This window comes from Sciurus vulgaris, assembly GCF_902686455.1.
Source record: "Sciurus vulgaris genome assembly, chromosome: X".
NCBI classification, from domain to species: Eukaryota; Metazoa; Chordata; class Mammalia; order Rodentia; family Sciuridae; genus Sciurus; species Sciurus vulgaris.
The window spans coordinates 136,825,814-136,850,836 of record NC_136471.1 but is presented as its reverse complement, the minus strand read 5'-3'; the positions used below and the strand labels follow the sequence as shown (position 1 = coordinate 136,850,836).

The following is a 25,023-nucleotide window of genomic DNA, read 5'->3' as shown; positions in this document are numbered from 1 at the left end:
TAGGTGGAGAGAGAAATGGAGGAGGGTGTGTGGATGATTGACAGATGATAGGTGGAGAGAGAAATGGAGGAGGGTGTGTGGATGATTGACAGATGATAGGTGGAGAGAGAAATGGAGGAGGGTGTGTGGATGATTGACAGATGATAGGTGGAGAGAGAAATGGAGGAGGGTGTGTGGATGATTGACAGATGATAGGTGGAGAGAGAAATGGAGGAGGGTGTGTGGGTGATTGACAGATGATAGGTGGAGAGAGAAATGGAGGAGGGTGTGTGGATGATTGACAGATGATAGGTGGAGAGAGAAACGGAAGAGGGTGCGTGGACGAGGGACAGATGATAGGTGGAGAGAGAAATGGAGGAGGGTGTGTGGATGATTGACAGATGATAGGTGGAGAGAGAAATGGAGGAGGGTGTGTGGATGATTGACAGATGATAGGTGGAGAGAGAAATGGAGGAGGGTGTGTGGGTGATTGACAGATGATAGGTGGAGAGAGAAATGGAGGAGGGTGTGTGGATGATTGACAGATGATAGGTGGAGAGAGAAATGGAGGAGGGTGTGTGGACGAGGGACAGATGATAGGTGGAGAGAGAAATGGAGGAGGGTGTGTGGGTGATTGACAGATGATAGGTGGAGAGAGAAATGGAGGAGGGTGTGTGGGTGATTGACAGATGATAGGTGGAGAGAGAAATGGAGGAGGGTGTGTGGACGAGGGACAGATGATAGGTGGAGAGAGAAATGGAGGAGGGTGTGTGGGTGATTGACAGATGATAGGTGGAGAGAGAAATGGAGGAGGGTGTGTGGGTGATTGACAGATGATAGGTGGAGAGAGAAATGGAGGAGGGTGTGTGGGTGATTGACAGATGATAGGGGGGAGAGAGAAATGGAGGAGGGTGCGTGGGTGATTGACAGATGATAGGTGGAGAGAGAAATGGAGGAGGGTGTGTGGGTGATTGACAGATGATAGGTGGAGAGAGAAATGGAGGAGGGTGTGTGGGTGATTGACAGATGATAGGTGGAGAGAGAAATGGAGGAGGGTGTGTGGGTGATTGACAGATGATAGGTGGAGAGAGAAATGGAGGAGGGTGTGTGGATGATTGACAGATGATAGGTGGAGAGAGAAATGGAGGAGGGTGTGTGGGTGATTGACAGATGATAGGTGGAGAGAGAAATGGAGGAGGGTGTGTGGACGAGGGACAGATGATAGGTGGAGAGAGAAATGGAGGAGGGTGTGTGGGTGATTGACAGATGATAGGTGGAGAGAGAAATGGAGGAGGGTGTGTGGGTGATTGACAGATGATAGGTGGAGAGAGAAATGGAGGAGGGTGTGTGGGTGATTGACAGATGATAGGTGCAGAGAGAAATGGAGGAGGGTGCGTGGGTGATTGACAGATGATAGGTGGAGAGAGAAATGGAGGAGGGTGTGTGGATGATTGACAGATGATAGGTGGAGAGAGAAATGGAGGAGGGTGTGTGGGTGATTGACAGATGATAGGTGGAGAGAGAAATGGAGGAGGGTGTGTGGGTGATTGACAGATGATAGGTGGAGAGAGAAATGGAGGAGGGTGTGTGGATGATTGACAGATGATAGGTGGAGAGAGAAATGGAGGAGGGTGTGTGGATGATTGACAGATGATAGGTGGAGAGAGAAACGGAAGAGGGTGCGTGGACGAGGGACAGATGATAGGTGGAGAGAGAAATGGAGAAGGGTGCATGGATGATTGACAGATGATAGGTGCAGAGAGAAACGGAGGAGGGTGCGTGGGTGATTGACAGATGATAGGTGCAGAGAGAAATGGAGGAGGGTGTGTGGACGAGGGACAGATGATAGGTGGAGAGAGAAATGGAGGAGGGTGTGTGGATGATTGACAGATGATAGGTGGAGAGAGAAATGGAGGAGGGTGTGTGGGTGATTGACAGATGATAGGTGGAGAGAGAAATGGAGGAGGGTGTGTGGATGATTGACAGATGATAGGTGGAGAGAGAAACGGAAGAGGGTGCGTGGACGAGGGACAGATGATAGGTGGAGAGAGAAATGGAGGAGGGTGTGTGGGTGATTGACAGATGATAGGTGGAGAGAGAAATGGAGGAGGGTGTGTGGGTGATTGACAGATGATAGGTGGAGAGAGAAATGGAGGATGGTGTGTGGACGAGGGACAGATGATAGGTGGAGAGAGAAATGGAGGACGGTGTGTGGACGAGGGACAGATGATAGGTGGAGAGAGAAATGGAGGAGGGTGTGTGCATGATTGACAGTTGATCGGTGCAGAGAGAAACGGAGGAGGGTGCGTGGGTGATTGACAGATGATAGGTGGAGAGAGATGGATGACTGTGTGTGGGTGACTGACAGGTAGTAGGTGGAGAGAAAGGCACGCGGGTGTCTGGCTGAGAGACAGATGGTGGGCATATAAAGAAATGTTGGAGGGTGTGGATGACTGACAGCTGAAAGTCATTAGATGACAGACAGGAGACGGACCGAGGGGCAGGTGCCCGTAGATGATAGGTATGGTGGCTGCATGACTCACCCCCCAAGGTGCGTGAGGCCACCCTCCGGGTTAGTCACAGAGGTTTTGCTCTATTCTCACGCTTTGCCCCTATTTTTAAACCATCCTGTGTCCTGGGAGGATCACCCCTGTGCACCCAAAGAGTAGCACATGTCACCCAGCAGATCAGGGGACGTCTTCCCGTGGGCTCAGAGCGCAGGTGGAAAGCCAGTGAGAACACGGCCAAAGGGCCCAACGCCAGCTGCTTACTCCTGTGCAGTAACAGTGACTTCCCAGATGGCAGGAGAAAATTTGGTCTGTGCCGGAGAATATTTTTTTTTTTTTTTGAGGTGGGGTGGTACTGGGCCTGAACTCAGGTGCACTTGACACCTGAGCCATCTCCCCAGCCCTCTTTTGTATTTGATTTAGAAGCAGGGTCTCCCTGAGTTGCTTAGGGCCTCCCCATTGCTGAGGTTGGCTTTGAACTCGTGATCCTCCTGTCTCAGCCTCCCGAGCTGCTGGAATAACGGGCATGCACCACTTCCCCTGGCTCTGTGGTGGTGAATCTCCTGTGCTATATTGGACAGACTGTGATACCCAGATATTTGTCCCTACAGGAGTCTAGATGTCACTGAGAAAGTACGTGTTTTCAAATGAGATTACCATGTAAATCTCTAGACTTAGACAAAACCAGGTAACCCTCCATGCTGTGGTGGGCCTCATCTAATCAGTTCATGTTCTTAAAACACACTCTCACACACGTACACACTGACCCCTCCCACACACCCACCTAAGGAGAAAGGAATTTTGGCATTGAGATTCTAGGTAAAGTTCTTATCTCCAAATTCAAGACTGTATCTTTAATCCCAGCTAGAACTTCCCATCTGTACAGTTGCCCTGAGATTTGTATCTCCAACCCGAGATCTGCAGATGACCCTATGTATGATCTGCTGTGCATCTATCAATCATCTACACCTGTCTCGCTATCTACCCACCCTCATCTATCACCTGTCTATTAGCTATGTAGCTATCATGTATTTGTCTACTATGTCTATTTACCTGCTTAACATCTGTGGATTATCTATCATCTATCTATCCAGATCCATCACATACCTATCAATCCCTTCATCTGTTTATTATCTGTGAATCTTTGTCAGTCATATTTGCAGGCATCCATCCATTCTATCTGTCTATGTGTCCAACTCTCTGCACCTACTGTTGCTCATCCATACCTGTCTATGCACCTATCTCTGCTGTCTATCATCTGTCCTTATGTATCATCTATCACCCTTTCCATGTGGCATCTATGTAGCTCTGCATCTATCAATCATCCCTATAGGAATCTAATGTCCCTATGAAAGCATATTTTCAGATGAGATGAGCATTTAAATATTGGATGAAAGCAGGTAACTCTCCGTGATTAGCTATGCATACACCTATGCATTATGTCCATATATTCACACAGCATCTATCTCCCCACCTATCCATCCATCAATCCATCCATCCACCCATCCATTTATCCATTATCTATGTACCCATCCATTATTTTATGTACTTTCATCTATCTATCCATTCATCCATCCATCCATCTATTCATTTATACACCATCTATCCATCTGTCCATCCATCCATCTATCCATCTATGCATCCATCCATCCATTTATCCACAATCATCTATCTATATATCTATCCATCCATCCATCCATCCATCCATCTATTCATTTATCCACTATCATCTATCTATGCATCATCCATCCATCTATCCATCAATTTTATCAATCCATCTGTCCATCCATCCATCCATCCATTTATCCATCATTATCTATCTACCCATCCCTCCATCCATCTACCCATCTATCCATCCACCCATGCCTCCATCCATTCATCAATCAATTCATTCAACCTGTCCATTCATTCATCTGTCCATCCATCCACCCATCTACCCATGCGCCCATCTATCTATCCATCCATCCATCCACCCACCCATCCATCATTTATCTACCCATCCAACCATTATATAATATCACCTATCCATCCACCCATCCATCCATCTGTCCAACCATTCATCCATCCATCTATGCATTATCTATCTATTCATCTATCCACCATCATCCATCACCCATCCACCCGTCCATCCATCCATCCATCCATCCACCCATCCATCCATCCACCCATCCATCCACCCATCTATCCATCCATCCATCCATCCATCCATCCACCCACCCATCCATCCATCCACCCATCCCATCCATCCACCTATCCATCCATCTGTCCAACCATTCATCCATCCATCTATCCACCATCATCCATCACCCATCCATCTGTTCATCCATCAATCCATCCATCCACCCACCCATCCATCCATCCATCCATCCATCCATCCATCCATCCGTCCAGCCATCCATCCACCCATTCATCCACCCACCCACCCATCCACCCGAGCGTCCACCCCCATCGCCCAGCACCCGTGCGGTGCTTCTCTGCGTCCCCATGGCAAGCCTGCGGCCGGGCAGGGCTCTACTCACTGTCCCTCTGGTGCCAGCGAGCCGCGTGCAGGGCCCGCCCGCAGTAATGGAAGAGGAACTCGTGCGCCGAGTGCTCCTGGGCGCCCCGTAGCAGTGGCAGCAGGCTGTGGCCGTCGATTACCCTGTGCGGAGCAGAGACCATGGACCGTGTCAATGGAGGCTCCACAGGAGGCGATGCAGCAGCTGCTGAGGTAACTGGCCAGGCTGTGGGGCCCTGGCTGAGCAGGTCACAGACCTGCTCCCTCCTCCCTCCCTCCCTCCTCCCTCCTTCCTTCCTCTTTCTCTTCTCCTTTCTTGGTTTTCCTTTTGGGGCTGGGGCTGGCGCCCAGGGCCCCTTGGCGAGTGCTGACCACTGAGCCGCACTGCCCCCTGGGCTAATGCTCCATGACAAGATGTCTCCTGGTCTTTTCACCCCGAACGTGAGAGAGTGGGAGTGCGTGGGAAGGAGGGCGCAGGTTCTGCTGAGCACGCACCTGTCCTGGGGCACCTGGCCGCCCCCCAGCTGGACCACGGTGGGAAACACGTCCATCAGGCTGGTGGGTTCTTGGATCACGCGGCCGGCGGGCAGCACCCCAGGCCACCGGAGGATGCCGGGCACACGGATGCCCCCTTCCCAGCCGCCCATGCCTTTGCCACCTGCCAGGAAGAGACATCCCTAGGCTCCTGCAGGGAGTCAGCTGCCCAGGCACACGCAGGTGTGCAGAGCCCTGCGCAGGGGCCGCTCCTCCTCGGCTAACGATTCCTCCTCTGCCTCTTCCTCCTGCTCCTCCTCCTGCTCCTCCCCCACCTCCTCCATCTCCCCCTCCTCCTCCTGCTCCTCCTCTTCCTCCTCCTCCTTCTCTCCTCCCCTCCCACTCCTCCTCTTCCAGTCCTGCTTGCTCTGGGAGCTTCCAGGTGGGGTCCTGTGCCTCACCGTCCCCTCCCCTCGCCCAGGCAGGCCCCTCACCTCTGTAGATTCCGTTCCACCCCCCTAGCTGCTGGCGTTCATCTCTGGCCCCCAAAGAGCCCCCGTGGTCCGAGGCGAAGTAGGTGAAGGTGGAGTTCCTCAGGCCGTTCTCTTCGAGAGCGTCGAGAATCTTACCTTTGCCAAAAGTGGAAGGCGTCAGGTGGGCACCCACTGGGGTCTCAGCCGGTGGGGCATGTGTCCCTTTTCTGAGCAAGCCACCTCGTTCTGCACAGTCACAGGAAGAGCACCCCACTTGGAGCTCACGGGGACACGTGTGGTCACGGCGCTGAGACCCTGGAACCCAGGTCTGCTGGGTCCGGTATCACCACAAAACTCAGGAGACTCGCCCAGAAATTCCCAGGACGTCGCCTGCAGACCTGGTTTTGAATGTGCTGTGCCTGTGGGGTTGCGAGCCCGTAATGAGGGCATGAGGGGGTGGCTCGGTGGCGGGAAAAAGCAATGAGCATCTACAGGCTCCTGCATATGGTGGCCACCCTCAGCTGAGTGGGGAACACCTGCTGACCCAGCAATGGCTCCATCCCTGGGGACCAGTGGTCCTTCTTACCAATCATCAATATTCCCAATACACCCCTTATTCTTGGTCTTTTTTTCTTTAAAAAGAAAAAATTGAGCCAGGTGCCATCATGCACGCCTGTAATCCCAGGGGCTCGGGAGGCTGAGGCAGGAGGGTCACAAGATAGAGGCCAGCCTCAGCAACTTGGCAAGATCCTGTCTCAAAATTAAAAAAAAAATAATAATAATAATAAAGAGCTGGGAATGGGGGTCAGTGGAAGAGCACCCGTGGGTTCAACCCCCAGTATAAAAAAAAAGGCACATATGTGTGGATATTTAGGGGTACACTATGATAATTTGATATCCATCTACCAGGATTAATGATCCATTCAGGTTAATCCGCATTTTAAGTGCCTCGAACATTGATCTCGTCTTTCAGCTGAGAAAACTCAAAACCATCCCTAGCTGTTTGCAGTCAACCCCCTGTGCAACAGAGCAGGTGAACACATGAACACTGTGTCCGGGAACCAACCTCTCCCCATCTCTCCCTTCCCCTTCCTCCGCAGTCTCTAGTAGACCCCCCGACTACTGTGAAGTCAACTTCTTTTTCTTTTTAACCTCCTGTAACTGAGTGAGTTCACACAGTATTTGTCTTATAGTTTGTGGCTTAATCTCACTGAACATAATGCACTTTGTTCACAAATGACAGGAAACCATCCTTTTTCATGGCCGAATAGTATTCCACTGAGCTGTGCCAACACGGCTCAGTTTCTTTACGGATTCACCCACAAAGGGTCTCCTGGGTGGATTCTATGCTGTGGTCATCGCAAACAGTGCTACAGAGAGCAGCTGTCTCTTCCTCTACGATCTCCTTCCCCTTGGGTACGAAGGCCATGGGGGGATCGCTGGATCGAACGCTCATTTGTTTTACATTTCTGGGGAACACCAGTCCCATTTTTCAAAATGCCCGTGCTCACTGTCATTCCCACCAACGAGGCACATGGGATTCTTCTTCTCCACGTCGTGACACAATCTGGGTCCAGAGAGGGATGGATGGTCCTCACCCCAGCCACAGGAAACAACGCCCTGGTGCCCTGGACTTACCCACAAGCCAGTCCATCTCCTCCACGTTGTCGCCATACAAGCCGTGGCGGCTTCTCCCCAGGAAGGCTTTGGTCGTCGGGAGAGGAGTGTGCACGTGCAGCAGGGACACGAAGAGGAGGAAGGGCCTGTCCTTGTTTCTGAAAGAGGAACGCCGCTTGCATTACGGACGAGGATGCATTCGCAGTGGACCGCAATCTGCTGCCCCAGTGACCTGGGTCGTCCTTACGGTCTCACCACGAGGTGCCCCCAAGAGCTCGTGCGGCAGACAAAGCAGGAAGGTTCAGAGGAGAAGTGATCGGGTTGCGAGGGGCGTAACCTGGTCACTGGATGGATCCACTTGAGCGGACCAACTAGGTGGTGACCGGAGGCAAGTGGCGTGTGGCTGGAGGAGGTGGTCACTGGGACATCCCTTGGGGACTATATCCTGTCCCTGGCTCCTTGGGGACTATATCCTGTCCCTGGCTCCTTGGGGACTATATCCTGTCCCTGGCTCCTTGAGGACTATATCCTCTCCCTGGCTCCTTGGGGACTATATCCTCTCCCTGGCTCCTTGGGGACTATATCCTGTCCCTGGCTCCTTGGGGACTATATCCTCTCCCTGGCTCCTTGGGGACTATATCCTGTCCCTGGCTCCTTGGGGACTATACCCTGTCCCTGGCTCCTTGGGGACTATATCCTGTCCCTGGCTCCTTGGGGACTATATCCTCTCCCTGGCTCCTTGGGGACTATATCCTGTCCCTGGCTCCTTGGGGACTATATCCTCTCCCTGGCTCCTTGGGGACTATATCCTGTCCCTGGCTCCTTGGGGACTATATCCTGTCTCTGGCTCCTTGGGGACTATATCCTGTCCCTGGCTCCTTGGGGACTATACCCTGTCCCTGGCTCCTTGGGGACTATATCCTGTCCCTGGCTCCTTGGGGACTATATCCTCTCCCTGGCTCCTTGGGGACTATATCCTGTCCCTGGCTCCTTGGGGACTATATCCTCTCCCTGGCTCCTTGAGGACTATATCCTCTCCCTGGCTCCTTGGGGACTATATCCTGTCTCTGGCTCCTTGGGGACTATATCCTGTCCCTGGCTCCATGGGGTTTATATCTGGTCCCTGGTGAGCAGAGCTCTCTCTGCTTCTTGGTGCCACGTCCTGTCTGCTCTCCTCCTCCAGGCCCTTCCGCCATTTTGTTCTGCCTCACTTGGGCCAGAGCCATGGAGTCGCCCACCATGGACTGAACCTCTGACACCATGAGCCCCAGATAAACTTTTCCTCCTCTAAAATCATTCCCATCAGGTCTTTTGGTCACAGGAAAATTTTTTCCTGAGTAAAACAACGTCCATGGTCAGTAGAGTATAGCAAGATACTGAGAGAGAGAGAAAGAGAGAGAACACCCAGCTGCACTATGCGTATTACAGAATATTGTCAGAATTACTTTATTTCATCATTAGGTGCTGCTAATTTCTGACTGGGGCTGATTTATAAATCAAACGTCATCACAGGTCTGTGTGCATAGAAAAAAATATTCATATATATGAGTGACGGAGCACTGTGTGTGGCTTCCAGCACCCACTGGCTCTCGGAAGCAGTCAGTCACGCACAACCCACACCACCGTCCTGCACGCTTTCCAGTGCACCCAGTCAACGCTGAGACCCTGGTGTGGGAAACCAGCTCATATGAAGACGTCGGACAGATGGCTCTTTCTCAGTACCAGGATGGAACCCAGGGGTGCTTAACCACTCAGCCACACACCCAGCCCTTTTTAATTTTTCATTTAGAGACAGGATCTCACTAACTTGCTGCGGGCTGGCCTCCAACTTGCGATCCTCCTGCTTCAGCCTCCCCAGCCACTGGGATGATGGGCGGGTGGCCACCACCACCCTACGGGGTTGAACCTTTCAAATCCACCTGCGGCTTCGGGATCCCTGGGTAGCTCCCGAGACTCCGAGCCTGGTCCCTGGGGCGCAGAGCGTCCTCACCTTTGGATGTAGGCCACAGCCTCCTGCAGCATCCGGCCGGTGGTTCTTTCCAGATCCATGGGCTGCTCGGTGACCTCGTGGTTTCTCATGAGGATGCAGTTCCAGTGGCGCATGAACCCGTAGCAGAAGAACCAGGAGGCGAGGCCCAGGGAGGCGAGGCCGGCCGCGCCCCAGACGGCCCTCCAGGGAACCGAGAGGAGGCCACAACGCTGGGCGGCGGCCAGGCTCAGGACCCCCAGGGCCAGCGCGGAGACGTAGTGTCTCACCGCGGAGCCCGCGAGGACGTCCATCTGGGAGTGCCTGCGCGGGTCGCAGTCAGGGATCAAGGTGAAGGGCATCCCGTAGAAGTAGTCGAACCCGTGGGCCAGCGGGTGGTGGCAATGGTCCCCGCGGGCCGCGCAGTTCAAGCCCTGGTGCCATTTCCCTGCAGAGGCCCGAGGCAGGGGTGGTCAGCCAAGCCTCGCGCGTGCATGGACCTCGGGTGCACGCACGGGCCTCGGGGTGCGTGCAAGGTCCTCGGGGTGCACGCACGGGCCTCGGGGTGCATGCATGGACCTTGGGGTGCATGCACGGGCCTCGGGGCACGTGCACGGACCTTGGGGTGCGCGTATGGGCCTTGGGGCCGAACAATCCGACGTAACGGGAAAGAAACCGAGAGAGCCGGACTGGAAATCAGCAGAGGCCAAGGGTGGACCTCACGCCATGAGTTGGTTTATATTTTTTGGTGGGGAGAGGCGGGTACCTGGGATTGAACTCAGGGGCCCTGACCCCTGAGCCCCCTCCCCAGCCCTATTTTGCATTTTATTGAGAGACAGGGTCTCACTGAGTTCCTCAGGGCCTCGCTTTGGCTGAGGCTGGCTTTGAACTCACGATCCTCCTGCCTCGGCCTCCCGGGCAGCCTTTCTTTAAGAGGAAAGCAATAACTGGGATGGGGCAAAGACCATCTGTGCGGTGGCTCCTTGGTAGCTGTGGGGCATTAGCTCCACATTATCTTCAGAGGATCCCAAATCCAAGCCCTAGCCTGTCATAGGACACGGCTCAGTGTTTGCACAGACCCTCTCCTCTCCCTCCCGGGTACTTCCGATCGTCTCTTGAAGACTCAGGATCCAAAAGGCAGCGTGCACGTGGTGCAAACAGTTGTTCTATCCAACAGTTTAGGGAGTAAGGACCACATTTTGTATGTTCGAGACGGATGCAGTTTTAAAAATGAAGATTTTCGCTCTAGGGCCGGTTGAATCTGTGGATGCAGAACCCACTGGTCTGGGATGCCGAGTGCTTTTAGGAAGTTGCTTGTCCTGAGAATGTTTTTGTTTTTGTTTTTGTTTTTTAACCCAGGGGTGCTTAACCACTGAGCCACATCCCCAGTCCTATATAATTTCTTTTTTGATTTTGAGACAGGATCGCTAAGTTGCTTAGAGCCTCACTAAGTATCTGAAGCTGGCCTCCACTTTATGATCCTCCTGCCTCAGCCTCCCAAGTCTCTGGGATTACAGGCACTGGATTCCAGCTCTGAGGAGCTTGCTGACAACTTGGGGCAGAAGATTGACTTGTCTGAGAAGAAGAGAGGACAATGTATGTTTTGAGTTTAAAAAAAAAAAAAAAAAAAGAAACCCCAGACATCTTCAGTGAAAGTAATTTCAGAACTGGAAAACATCCCAGAGGGTCAGACGGGCCAGGCATCTCCTGGGATGCGGGACTTTTCTCTCTCGGAGGAAAACGACCCGACAACCGGGTGGGGAGGGAATGAGGCCTTGGCATACCTATGAGGCCAGTTGCGTAGCCTTGCTGCTTCAGGATCCTCGCGAACGTGGTTTCGTTGGCAGGGAGCCCGCCCGAGCCCGCGGTCCAGTACAGCACGCGGAATCCGGCGCTCTCCTCCATTCCTGTGGGCGGAGACCACAGTGCGTCACGTTCCCCAGGCTGGACGTGGGTCCTCAGCCCGGGGAGTCCGTGCACCCGGGCACACCGGGTGGGGTTCTGAGTCACCACTCGGGAAGGGTGGGATGGGGCGGGATGGGGTGCCCTGGGTATGGAGCGGGTGCCGAGCAGAGAGGTGGGTGAATGTGCATAGTGCACAGCATGACGTACGTCACCACGGAGCACCATGCACCGGACGCCAGCTGCGGAAGTTGGACATACCTATCATGAGACCCTGCCTAGCATCCATCCATCTATCCGTCCATCCATCCACCCATCAATCCATCCATATATCCATTCCATCCATCCATCCATCCGTGCTATCCATCCATCCATTCTTCTATCCATTCTATCCTTCCTTCCATTCATCCATCCTTCCATCCTATCTATATCTAGACATCCATCCATCCATCCATTCTATCATCCATCCATCCATCCACCCTATCTATTCATCCATTCTTCTATCTATTCTATCCTTCCTTCCATCCATCCATTCTATCCATCCATCCAATCTATCCATCCATCCACCCATCCTTCCTTCCTTCCATCCATCCATCCACCCATCCATCTACCCATCCACCCATCCATCCATCCATCCATCCATCCATCCATCCATCCTTCCACCCACCCACCCACCCATCCATCCATCCATCCATCCATCCTTCCACCCATCCATCCACCCATCCACCCATCCATCCATCCATCCATCCATCCTTCCACCCATCCATTCACCCATCCACCCATCCATCCATCCATCTATCCATCCATCCATCCTTCCACCCATCCATCCATCCATCCATCCATCCTTCCACCCACCCACCCACCCATCCATCCATCCATCCATTCATCTATCCATCCATCCTTCCACCCATCCATCCACCCACCCACCCATCCATCCATCCATTCTATCCATCCATCCATCCATCCATCAATCCATCCATCCATTCTATCATCCATCCATCCATTCTATCATCCATCCTATCCATCCATCCATTCTATCTTTCCTTCCATCAATCCATTCTATCCTTCCTTCCATCCATCCATTCTATCCATCCATCCATCCAATCTATCCATCCATCCTTCCATCCACCCATCCTTCCTTCCGTCCATTCTGTCTGCCTATCTACCTATCATCCATCCCTTCTATGTGTCTAGCAACCCATTCTCCTTCTCTATTCATCCCCCCTACCACCCATCTGTCATCACCTACCACCTGTCATTTCATAGCATCTCTCCCCTGTGTGCACATCATTTATCTGTCATCTCTCACCTGTATATACCTCTACCACCTGTCAGTAGCCACCATCTCTCCCTCTGTATCTACTGACAGGATTGATATCTATCGATCATCATCAACACCTGCTCATCCATCTACGGCATCATTATCTGTCCTCTAGGGCATCATCTACGACCTCTCAGTCCGTCTGTCCACCATTAACCTGCTTCTCATCCACCAACGCCGGTGGTGGCCCAGGAGGGCTCTCTGTACACCCTGCCCAGGGCCCCTGCCTGGCAACTAGATGAGACCAGAGTCCAAGCATGGGAATATCTGAAGGCGAGACCCTTTCTCCTGCACAAACCTGCCCGGACTGTGGTCTCTGGTCACTGTGCCCCGAGCCACGGGCTATCAGGACGATTCCCACAGTGCCTGCACCGTGCTAGGTGTTCCGGGCCAGCTAGGGGTGATCTAGGTCACCCTGGAGGATGCGCCCAGTTACCTGCAAACACGGCCACAGAAGCCACCTGCACGGTGACCAGCCGGGGAGGTTCAAGCACTGAGCCGCATTCTTTTTATTTTTTATTTAGTCACTGGGTCTCCCTGAGTTGCTTAGCGCCTCGCTCAGTTGCCGAGGGTGGCTTTGAACTCGCCATCCTCCTGCCTCAGCCTCCAGAGCTGCTGAGATGAGAGGCAGGTGTCATGGCGCCCTGCAAGTCGTGTTGGGTTTCAACACCCCCGGGGTCTGTGGGTCCTGAAGCGTGAGGGCGTACGGTGCCCTGTTCTGAGCAGGGACAGCAGGAAGGTGACGGAAGGGCACGCTACCTTCGCTTTTCCCGTCCCTCCAGGGTCGCTGCCCAGCTAGGAGAGGCCAAGGGGTCCCCAGATGCAGCCGGGCGTGGCTATCCGTCACCCACCTGACCGCAGAGCGTATCTCCCGGTGAGAAAGGCGGCTCTGCTCGGGGTGCAGAGCGGGGCGGCCGCCAGGTGCTGGGTGAGCCGCACGCCCTCCTCCGCCAGCCGGTCGATGTTGGGGGTCCTGAGCAAACCAGACGGAGGTCACTCGGGAAGGGGACGTGCCCTGGGCTCAAGCGGGGGCCAGCGAGGAACTTCCCTGGGACGCACGCTTCTGCCCTGCGGCAGGGACTTCCCCCGGGGTTGTGAAGCACAGTGACGCTCCGTCGCCCTGGCTGCCCCTCAGCCCTCCACCCTCCTGCGGCCACGGCAGGACTCCGGATCTTGACCCCAGCCACAAACACCTTTCTATGTTCACTTTCGGGAGGTGATAAATCAAAGGGGCAAAGCGCCATTACACACAGGCCGGGTGAGGCGCTTTTGCGGGATGGTGGGCCGACTGGGCTCCGGGCCTCCTGGAGGCAGCGGGGGGCTGCGCAGGTGCAGAGGATGCCATGCGCATCTGCGTGGTGACCTTCTCCGCCGAGGATGGGCTATGGGGACATCTCGTCATCATACCTCCGTGGTTAAACCCGGAGGAAGAGGAACCCAACACAGGAAGATGGACTCCCGCAGAGTCGGGTTTGAAGGAAGAGATGACTGAGGTGACACACAAAGCAAAGTACAGAGGCTCGTTGAGAATTGTTTTTTGGGGGGTGGCTTCTATGCAGGGGACTTTTGTGGTTGGAATATTCCATCAGCGTCCAGAAAGGGAGCACATTGCCTTTCTCGGCAGTCTTCCCAGGTGCGCCGTGCAAAGGGAAGGTGACAGGGTCAGCCTTGAGTTTTTGGAGTCAGACCTCCAAAAATGGAATCAGAATCTCGGTTCAGAGGTGAATCCCAAAGCCGGCGAGCTCGGTCCCTGCAGCCCAAGGAAACTCCCCCGTGGGCTTTCAGATGACAGGCAGCCATCTACTCCCTTCCACCCAGGACAAGGCTGCACAGGGTGGATGGTAAGGCATTAAAACTCAGTTGCTTCTTCACGTGCCCAGAGCTGATGTCCTAGCTGGCTCCCTGTAAAAAGGTTTGCTTCCCTGGGGATGATAAGCAGTGTGGAGACACTTTGGGTGTCCCACCTTGGGGTTGTGGTGCTATTGGTGAACAGCATGTGGAGACCAGAGATGATGTTCAACATCCTGCACCGCACAGGACCAAGGCTGAGAAACCCAGACTCACCACAAGTCTGTCAGTCCATCCATTTCATCATCCACCCATCCACCCACCCATCCATCCATCCATCCACCCATCCACCCAACCACCCATCCATCCATCCATCCACCCATCCATCCACTCACCCATCTATCCATCCATCCATCCACCCATCCACCCAACCACCCATCCATCCATCCATCCACCCATCCATCCACTCACCCATCTATCCACCCATCCACCCACCCATCCATCCATCCATCCATTCATCATCCACCCATCTACCCATCCATCCATCCATCCATCCATCCATCCATCCATCCATCCATCATGTCTTCTATGTACCTATGTATCTATCTCTATCATCTATTTTGTGTCCCATCTACCCACTTACCCATCCATCCTTATCTATCTATCCATCCATCATCTGTCATCTATCTGTGTATCTATCATTTATCCATGCATGCACCCACCTATCTGTCCATCTTTGTATGTTTCTATCCATCCATCAAGCTATCCTCTATCTATCTTCCAACTATCTGTCATCTACCAATTCTGTCTGTTTAGGTGGCTGTCACAACCTGGGTGGGGCTGCTCCTGGCACCTGGGTGTGCAGCCCAGAGACGCTGCTCCACAGCCTGCAGTGCACAGCACAGCTCAGCACAGAGAACCCCCAGCCCCAGAGGCCACAGTACAGAGAAAACCTGCAGGACAGAGTCTCTGTCATCTGTCCATCCAGCTGTCATCTGTCTATCTATCTATGATCTATCCATGCAGCCGTTATCTATTATCTATCTATTGATCTATCTATTCTTCCTTCCTTCCACCCATCATATCACCTATCCACCCATCTATCAATCATCTGTCGTCTGTCCATCCCTCCACCTGTGTCTCCGTCTGTTCTGTCATCCAGCATCTACCTGTCACACATCTCCACCTGCCCTCTCTCCGCATCATCTGCATCTGAGTTACCATCCATCCGTCCATCACCCTGTGTGTCTACCTGTCCCGCTCTCTCGTCTGCCTGCTATCTTTGCTCTCCCCCGTCTGCACACCTCTGTTCTCCAGGTGTCACGGATCTAGGGGACCCGTCTAGCCCTCAGTGACCGCTGCCTCCTGCCCCAGCGCCTCCCACCTGGGTGCCTTCTCCCCCTGCAGGACAGCTCAGTGACATCCGCGGAGCCTGTGGCCCACCGCGTGGTCTGGGGTGGCTACTGGTGCCTGGTGGGAAGTGGCCCCAGGTGAGGCTCCAGCCGGAGCACCAGGGGGCCGAGTTTGGACGATCCCTGCCCCCCAGCGCGGTGAAAGAAACTGTCCCCGGGAGGGTCACGTGCGGCATGGCGGAGGGCAGAAAATCCAACCCTCCTTGGCCCTGACCCTCCAGAGCCTGGTCTGGGACTGCTCCCTGGTCAAGGTGCCAAGTCCCAGACAAGTCGGCGGTCCTCCCGGATGGCCGGCTTCCTACCCTGGGGAGTGATCTCCTAATGGACCCAGAGCTGACCCTCGCAACAGCAGAGAGAACGCGGGGAGGCGGAGGCGGAGGCCGCGCCTTGACGGTGTCTGGACGGAGGCCCAGTCAGGCTGCTGACTGGGAGCCTCCTAGAGGACAACGTTCCCACCCCGGAAGGTACCTGGGAGGTCAGCGGGAAGCGCCATTCCTCGCTGAGACCTGGGGCACAGGGCAGGCACCCAGAGCAGAGGGTGGTCCAAGACCTTGAGGCCATCAGCAGAACCCTGGGGACAAGAGGTGACCTGCAATCTGGGCATAGGGATCCTCCCCCAAGACGCAGGACCGGATGCCCAAGTGCCCAGGGAGTGGAGGAAAGGGTCCAGCAGCCCTCGTCTCCTACACGACCACTTTAAAGTCCTACGATCCAGCCTGCCCGTACTGGGGGATGTGGTGATCCCCAAGAGGTGGCCGTCCACAGGTTCTGTAGAACGATAACTCACACACATGGTGGAGAAGGTGGCCAGGTGTGGTGGTGCACGCCTGTCCTCCCAGCGGCTCGGGAGGCTGAGGCAGGAGGATCACAAGTTGGAGGCCAGCCTCAGCGACTTCGTGAGGCCCTAACCAAGTTAGTGAGATTGTCTCAAAAAAAATCAATCCCTGGTATCAAAAAACAAATAGGAGGGAGTTCAATCCCTGGTATCAAAAAACAAATAGGAGGGAGGGACAGAGGGATGACCACGATGATCCCGCAAAGGATCCCAAATCCCTGGGTGGGTTCCCAGCCTCAAAATCTCCAGAGATGCCCACGCTTCGACCCCTTGGTTGTTCCTGGACCCTCGCAGCAGGAGTCCTTTGTAAACTGAAGCCCTCCCGCGAAGCCCGAAGACGACGCGTTTAATTCTGACCCTGGTGCATCCGGTCCTCGGGCGACCCAGCAAAACCCAGCGGAACGCGATGACGTCATCGGATCCTGGGGGGGGGGACCCAGCAAAACCCAGCGGAACGCGATGACGTCATCGGATCCTGGGGGGGGGGACCCAGCAAAACCCGGCGGAACGTGATGACGTCATCGGGTCCTGGGGAACCCCGCAAAACCCTCCGGAACGCGATGACGTCATCAGGCCCTGGGCGGGGCCTAGCACACCCCCCCCCCCCCGAACGCGATGACGTCATCGCAAGCCCGGTGGTCTGGGACCTCATCGCGAGTACCGGGAAAGGTGGGAGGACCTCAGCGCGAGTATTGGGGAACGTGGGAGGACTCAACCTCCGGGAGCTGTTGCCACGGAAACCTGCCGGCGGCTGGACGCCCGCCCCCACCCAGGAACCTCAGCCAGCTGGGCGGCGACTGCATTTATAAGGAGAGGCCTCTGAAGGCCCCGGGTGGCACAGACCGAAAGGCACGCGCGTGACACCCACAGCTGTCCACCGAGGCGCCCCGAGGGTGCTGGCCCTGAGTCTCCCGGGCGGGGCCATGTCTGCCTGGACCACGGACACCCACGAGCCCCTGCCCACCCGTCCGGTCCCTGCCCATGTGCGGTCTTCCCCAGGACGGCTCTGCGCCCTCCCAGCCAGGGGCTCCGCACACTGAACGCGGCCCTGTCCACGTGCCCAGCCGGTACCTACAGACCGTGCGCTCTGCGGGTCCCACTTTGTCCCGGAACCGCGGCGAAGGCCAGGGTTTTAGTGGGTATGTGTGTGCAGACAGAGACGGGTGGGTGGACGGAGGGTGGACGGAGGGTGGACTGATGGATGGGTGGAAGGAGGCGTGGACGGGTGAGTGGGTGGGTGGGTGGATGGATGGGTGGATGGATGGATGGATGGGTGGGTGGGTGGATGGATGGATGGATGGGTGGGTGGGTGGGTGGATGGATGGATGGATGGGTGGATGGATGGGTGGATGGATGGGTGGATGGATGGGTGGATGGATGGGTGGGTGGGTGGATGGGTGGATGGATGGGTGGGTGGATGGATGGGTGGGTGGGTGGATGGATGGATGGATGGGTGGATGGGTGGATGGGTGGGTGGATGGATGGGTGGGTGGATGGATGGGTGGATGGGTGGATGGATGGATCGGTGGATGGATGGATGGATGGATGGATGGGTGGGTGGATGGATGGGTGGATGGATGGGTGGATGGATGGATGGATGGGTGGATGGGTGGATGGATGGATGGATGGATGGGTGGATGGATGGATGGATGGATGGGTGGGTGGATGGATGGGTGGATGGATGGATGGGTGGATGGATGGATGGATGATGGGTGGGTGGATGGGTGGGTGGATGGATGGGTGGATGGATGGGTGGATGGGTGGATGGATGGATGGATGGATGGGTGGATGGATGGATGGATGGATGGGTGGGTGGATGGATGGGTGGATGGATGGATGGGTGGATGGATGGATGGATGGGTGGGTGGATGGATGGGTGGGTGGATGGATGGGTGGATGGGTGGGTGGATGGATGGATGGATGGATGGGTGGATGGATGGGTGGGTGGATGGATGGGTGGATGGGTGGGTGGATGGATGGATGGATGGGTGGGTGGGTGGATGGATGGATGGATGGGACAGGGATGCATAGAAGATGCATGGTGATGTATCTGGGGTATAAGTGTATTGATTTGCTAATCCTGGCAGTAAGGAGCTCAGAATAGAGTAGGACTTTACAAGCCCATATTAAATCATGTACACAATTTAGCCAAAATAAGAAAATTCCCCACACTCTCTCAGATCCTCTGTCCTCCGAAGTTCTCCACTAAGACCTTCTCTTTGTCCCCCACTTTGGCCCTGTCTCCCCCACACTCTACTGAGACATGCTTTTGCCCTATTTCCCAGTCATATTGGGGATCAGGGTCTCTATGAACACAAGGTATGCAAATACCTTTTGCATACCCTCCTTTCAAATTCCGGGGGTCCAAAGCTAGCAGTGGCCTTGCTGGGTCATATTATGATTCAATGTTAACTTTTTGAGGAAATGCCAAGGGCTACCTGGAGCCCAGGAGCTGGAGAGGCGGGAAGGCCGTGTCCTCACAAGAGACAGAAGAGGAGACACAGACACAGAGGAGGAGCCACGTGGAGACGGAGGCAGAGGCTGGAGGGCTGGGGCCACCAGCCCAGGGCTGCGTGGAGCCCAGGAGCTGGAGAGGCAGGAAGGAGCCTCCCTGAGCCCGTGGAGGGAGCAGCCCTGTGACCCCCTGATCTCAGCCTTCTGCCCTCCAGGGCTGGGGCTGGGGAGAGTGGATTCCTGTTGATTTAAGTCCCTCTCTTTCCAGTCACTTATTCCCGCAGCCCCAGGGATTAATACCTCTCCCAGCCCCACCTCTCATGTTGTGTGAAAGTGCTAAGACCCTATTTTTACGGTTGGAAAATAATCTTTTCTGGTGCTGAGTTCTGCAGCTAAGGCATTTCATTTCCACAGGCAGATTTGCAACGAATTATTCCGGTAAATACGCACACATGCACCACCCAAACCGCAGGGTACCTCAGTGTATCGTTCCCATAGCAACCAATGTCCCCGATGCCCAGGTCATCCGCCAAGATCAGCAGGATGTTTGGCCTGGAGGCGTTTGACGCTTTGGGTTCACTGGTCCTCAGGAGCACACACACCCAGAGCAGAAGCAGCGTGCAGTCTCTGCAGAGGAAAACCAAAGGCAGAAAATAAACGTCAAGGGTTTGGCAGGCAAAGTGGACAGTGCAAACCAGCTCTCTTGAGGAAGGGGCCGGCTCATCCAGCTGGCAAGGCTGGGGTTGTTGAGGGTGATCCTGGCACCCGGGTGTTGGAAGGCAGGGTCCTGTGACACACAGGGAGCCCGAGAGAATCCGCAAGCCTGTCGGCAGCCACTGGTTTTTGCACTGGGCTCCGGAACCAGGTCCAAGCCCAAACCAAAGCAGAAGGGAGTCACCCGGGCACACTGCCATATGCCCATTTCCCCCCTGTCCCCAACCCGGAGATTCCCCGCAATCAGTTGGATCTTGAGCCAAAATAAGAAAATAATAATAATAATGAGTCAAAATAAGAAAGTTCCCTCCACGTTGAACCCGTACAGACGGTAGCAGAGTAGCACCCTCTTTATCCTCAGGGGACAGACTCCAAGACTCTCAGAGGATGCCTGAAACTTCAGAGGGCCTACCCCATGTAGACTGTGCTTTTCCAACAGACAGACAGAGAGACAGACAGAGACACACAGGGATGCCTACGATGACGGCTTAGGGAGAATCCTATTCCTACAAGACAGCTCCCCAGGAAGAAACGCAGGGACACTGTGGCCCAGGAGGAGGGAGGGGAACCAGCCTAGCACTAACCTCCGGTAAATCCTTTCCCAGTAACAATGGGCTCCAAGGAGGGGGCGGATACTGACCGCTGGGCCCTGGACTTTGACCTCCCCCATTGCAAATTAGCCCTCAACAGAGGCAGAGCGAGTACGGAATCCCTGGGAAACAGGATCCCAAGGAAGAAAAGCAACGGGCCAGACTCCTAGGTCCCGGGGAACATAGCTTCGATCTTTTACAAGGAACTTCCGGAGTTCAAGTTCTCGCCTGCACCACCAGTCCCTGACAGTCCATCTGCAGGTCTGAGTCTCCAATGAAACCCTAAAACCAGGCTCCTTCTGACGTCTCCATACCCAGCAAAGGGGCCCTCCCGCCTCGATCCGTGGACCTCGCTGCAGGATCAAGGAAAGCCTGCTGCCCCTGCTCCGTCTCCGGCCTCCGTCATTTGTGGGCCTTGAGTTACATGATCATCTATAACTCATAAACTAGGCACTCTAAAGAACCAACAGCAAACCATGACAGTATCAGTCATAACAACATGCTGCGACAAGTGCCCGATGGCTTTCTCAGTTCGGGCCCTTTCCATTTATCTTTGGACGCTGGGACCTGAATCCTGGGAGAGTTCTTACCCCTAAAGTACCGTGTGAGCACGGAGGACATCTACCGAGACCTGGTGTGGCTACTGCGCGCGTCACAATACCCAGCCCAGTGGACTTGGAAATGCCCTTTCCTGTTTTGCAAGTCACGGTCTTTCCGAGTTTGTCTTGTCACCCGATCTGCCCCCTGCTGTGCTCTCCTCCTGTGTTAACCTCATTTGAGCTCAATTCTCGGTTCAGGGCAGAAGAACCTGGCAGGAATCGGGGCTCTGAGTCTGGCGCCTGCCCTTTCGGTCCTCAGTGGGCCAGGAGCGGCCTATGGCGAAGAGGGGCCTTTGCCAAAAGCGCGCGGAGTTCCGCGGCTGCGCCAGGCGCCAGGCGCCAGGCGAGGCCCTGGGAGGCTGGGGGCCGACAGGGACAACCGGGGTTTTACAACCACAGGTGTGGGATTCAGAGCCACGCAGAGCTCCAGATTAGCCGGCAGAGAAGCGAGCTGCCGCGAGTCTCCGCAGGCGGGCTCAGAGGGCGGCGCTGCGCAGCACCCGGAGCGCGCCGGCGGCTGCGCGCAAAAGGGACTCGCAGCGTCCGGGGGCGGGTCCTGGGCTCCCCGCGCCCCAGCACCCCGAGATATTCCGGAGGGACGCGGGGGAGGCCGTCTGACTCCCGGGAGCCGGATTCCTGGAGCCTGCCCTGGGTGGGGCAGCCCGGGAGGGCGGACTGCAGGGACGGTGACCTCACCGTGTGTGGGGGGAGGGGAGGCGACAGGGCCCTGCTGGGGGCGGGCGGAGCCAGGAACTGGGCGGCGGCGCGCCTTGGTGCGTGCGGGGGAGGGGGACGCGGCCGTGCAGTGGGGGCGGGGGGACCGGAGGCCTGTCTCGGGGCTGGAGGGACAGGGACGCGCGGCGGCGCGGTGGGAGACCTGGAGGACGCGGAGCGGGAGGGACGCGTCCTAGCGTTGGGTGGGCGACGGGGATCGGGGAAAAGCCCGGGGTCCGCACCCCGCCTTGCTTAATGGGTCGGGGGATAAGGCCGTGCTGGGCGGGGTGCCTAGGGGCGTGCCTTAGTGTCGGTGCGCGCAGCGGCTCTGGGGCGGGAAGGGGGACTCCGGGACCCAGGCGCAGAACCCCGCGAGTCTTGGGGGAGAGTGGAGCGCCGGTGGGGGGCGGGGCTTAGCGTTGAGCGGAACCGTTCTGGTGGGGTGAGGGGCGTGGCCTAGCGTTGGCCGGCTGGAAGTGCTGCGGGTGGGTGAGGGGCGTGGCCTAGCGTTGGAGGGCTGGACTTGGGGTGGGGCGAGGGGCGTGGCCTAGCGTTGGCGCGCACCGCAGCGCTGGCACGGGGTGGGCCTATGGGCGGAGGAGCGGCCGGGGCGTGGCTTAGCAGGGGAAGGGCGGTAACCGCGGTCCAGGGTGGCGCACTGCAGTTGGAGGGACGGGTCAGTGCTGGGGGGAGGGGGAGAGAGAGGGGCGAGGAGGGGAGGGGAAGAGAGGGATCCGGGAAGCGGGACCCGAGAGGCCTAGGTTGTTCCTGGGGACTGACCAGCACTATCAAGGAGGGGCGAGGGCGGGGGATAAGGGACGCGCCTTAGCGGGGTTCACGGCCGTGGCGGGGGGGACGCACCCGGACGGGACAGAAGTGCTTCAGTTTTACAGGGGAAACACGGCAAAGCGCTGCGGGTCCTAAGAAGTGTGCGTGCGTGGGTCGCAGCCGTGGTGGGTGGCGAGGAGCGTGTCTTACGGGGACCGTGGGGCTTGGCCATGGCTGGGGGCGGGGGGCCGGGCGCACGTCGCTGGGAGGGGCCAGGGCCGTGATGGGGGGCAAGCCGAGGGTCCCGGTGGGGGTTCGGAGGCCCGAGGGTCTCAGCGTGGGGAAGGCGAGGCCCCGGGGTGGGGCGGGTCGCCCTGCGCAGCCCGGCCGCCCTTCCTGCTCCGCCCGCGCCCCTTCTCAGCCGCGCAGAGGAGGCGCCTCGGGCCGGGTCTCCGAGACTCGCCCGCCCCTCCCCCGAGGCCACGCTCGTCCCCTCCCCGGGCCTGAGTGGGGCCGCGTCCCGGGGTCCCGCGCACCTGGCGGAGGGCGAGGCGCGTCCCGCAGGCCTGCGCGCGCCCCTCGGCTCGGCGGATCGCATGGCTGCGCGCTGGCCGGCGGAGGACCTTGGCCTCGGGCCCCTGCGCGCGACCCCGCCCGCCCGCGTCCCCGCCCACCGCGCTGCGGCCCGACCCCTCCTGCTTAATCCGCTTAACCTCCGGGGGCTGGCGGCGCCTGGAAACAGGTTCTCCCGGGTCCTCGCGGCCGCGCGGGGCTGGGCTTCCCGAGCAGCTGTTAATCCCGACGCACGGTGAGCCCCCGGGCAGCCGGGGCGGCGCGGGGAACCCCCTGTCTTCACCCCAGCCGAGGTCTGGGGACCGGCCCCATAAGGTCGGGCGAGCCCCGCGCTTGGAACCTGCAGGGGGCGCTGGAGTCTCGCGCTCCGCACGCTGGCTCCCCGGTTGCGCGCAGGGCCTGGGGGTCTCCCTGCTAAGTGGACCCGGAACCCAGGCGGGCTGGTGGGAGAAGCCTGTCCCTTGGTTCTCCCGCTGCCACAGATAATCTTTCACTTTGCCAAATCAGTTCTGTGTCTTCACCAAACGAAACCAGAGCTTCCCCCAGACCCGGGCTGCCCGCAGTCCTTGGGAGTCAGGAGTTGAAAATACACGCGGGAAGCTCGCCCCCTCCATTCTGCGTTGGGATCCCCAAGAGTGGTGCTGGTTACTGTGCAAATCTAAACTATGTGCGTTTCCGTATGCACATAACAGTTGGAATTGCATCCAGAAACTCCAAATACCTGAGTTGGGAATGCATTTGCTAAATCTCACCTGCCCATCGTATGGCTTGTTTCTTTCTTCTTTTTTAAATTTTTTAAAATTTTGGTATGGTGCTTAACCACTGAGCCTCATCAGCGTCCTTTTTTAATATCTTTTTTCTTTTTTTTTTTTTTTTTTGCGGTGCTGGGGATCGACCCCAGGGCCTTGTGCTTTCGAGGGAGCACTCTACCAGCTGAGCTATCTCCCCAGCCGACTTTTTTATATCTTATACAGACACAGGGTTTGGCTGAGTTGCTGAGGATCTTACTGAGGTTGGCCTCCATCTTGGGATCCTCCTGCCTCAGCCTCCCAAGCTGCTGGGATGACAGGCGCGCACCACCCGGACCGGCATGACTATGTTCTTTGAGGTCAGACCTGAGGTTGCTGAGAGCGAGATCTCTAAGAACTGCCGAAATCAAGCGCGTTGCGTGCTGTTAGGCAGATTATCTACACACGCTGAGCATGGCCACTAGAGCCAGTGGGAGCCGGGGCCCTGGAAAGGGTTGCGTTTTGGATACGAAGGTGGGGGGTGTCCTGATTCTGCTGTCTCGCTGTCGAAAGTTAAATACAGTATATAACATGGAATCTCTATATGAGAATATAATCACAATGTAGTAAAACATAAGCTCTAGATGATGATAGCCAACCTTTTTTAATGCACCCATGTCCGCCTGCAATCCTGGCATCTTGGGAGGCTGAGGAAGGAGGATTGCAAATTGGGAGTCCAGCCTCAGCAACGTAGGGTCTGTCTCAAAATAAAAATATAAGAAAGGGCAGGGGATGTGGCTCAGTGATTACCTGCACCTGGGTTCAATCCTGGCCTCTAATAATAATAATATTAATAATTTTATTGATATTCACGGAATTGAAAACTTGAGAGGTAAAGGGTTAAGAAGATGGAGGCTCTGTGGGAACTTTGGCTCCAGCATCACCAGAGTCAAAGTTGTGAATGGGTCTAGAGGCGGAGGTGACCCTGCCCGTTCCTCAGTGGGTGCTGAAGAACTCAGGAGGGACGAGGTCAGCTGGTGACCTGGGACACAGCTGGCCCACGGAGCTGGCTTTCTGTTGGGAAGGAAATCAGCCCCTCGGGTGGACCAGCT

At 56.1% G+C, this 25,023-nt stretch overlaps 1 protein-coding gene across 1 annotated transcript in view; it reads right to left on the bottom strand.

Annotated features, from left to right (window-relative positions):
- ARSD (arylsulfatase D) overlaps positions 1 to 23,289 on the bottom strand; it is a 30,292-nt gene extending 7,003 nt beyond the window's left edge. Inside the window, exons 1-9 of the mRNA XM_079124990.1 lie at positions 23,147 to 23,289; positions 19,703 to 19,852; positions 13,588 to 13,709; positions 11,298 to 11,420; positions 9,538 to 9,961; positions 7,569 to 7,705; positions 5,952 to 6,086; positions 5,479 to 5,641; positions 5,006 to 5,127 (exon numbers count right to left, since the gene is read on the bottom strand). Coding sequence (XP_078981116.1) covers positions 5,006 to 5,127; positions 5,479 to 5,641; positions 5,952 to 6,086; positions 7,569 to 7,705; positions 9,538 to 9,961; positions 11,298 to 11,420; positions 13,588 to 13,709; positions 19,703 to 19,852; positions 23,147 to 23,208 — 1,438 coding nt within the window. The 5' untranslated portion in view covers positions 23,209 to 23,289. The remainder of the gene's footprint in view (positions 1 to 5,005; positions 5,128 to 5,478; positions 5,642 to 5,951; positions 6,087 to 7,568; positions 7,706 to 9,537; positions 9,962 to 11,297; positions 11,421 to 13,587; positions 13,710 to 19,702; positions 19,853 to 23,146) is intronic.
- Positions 23,290 to 25,023: the final 1,734 nt, after the last annotated feature.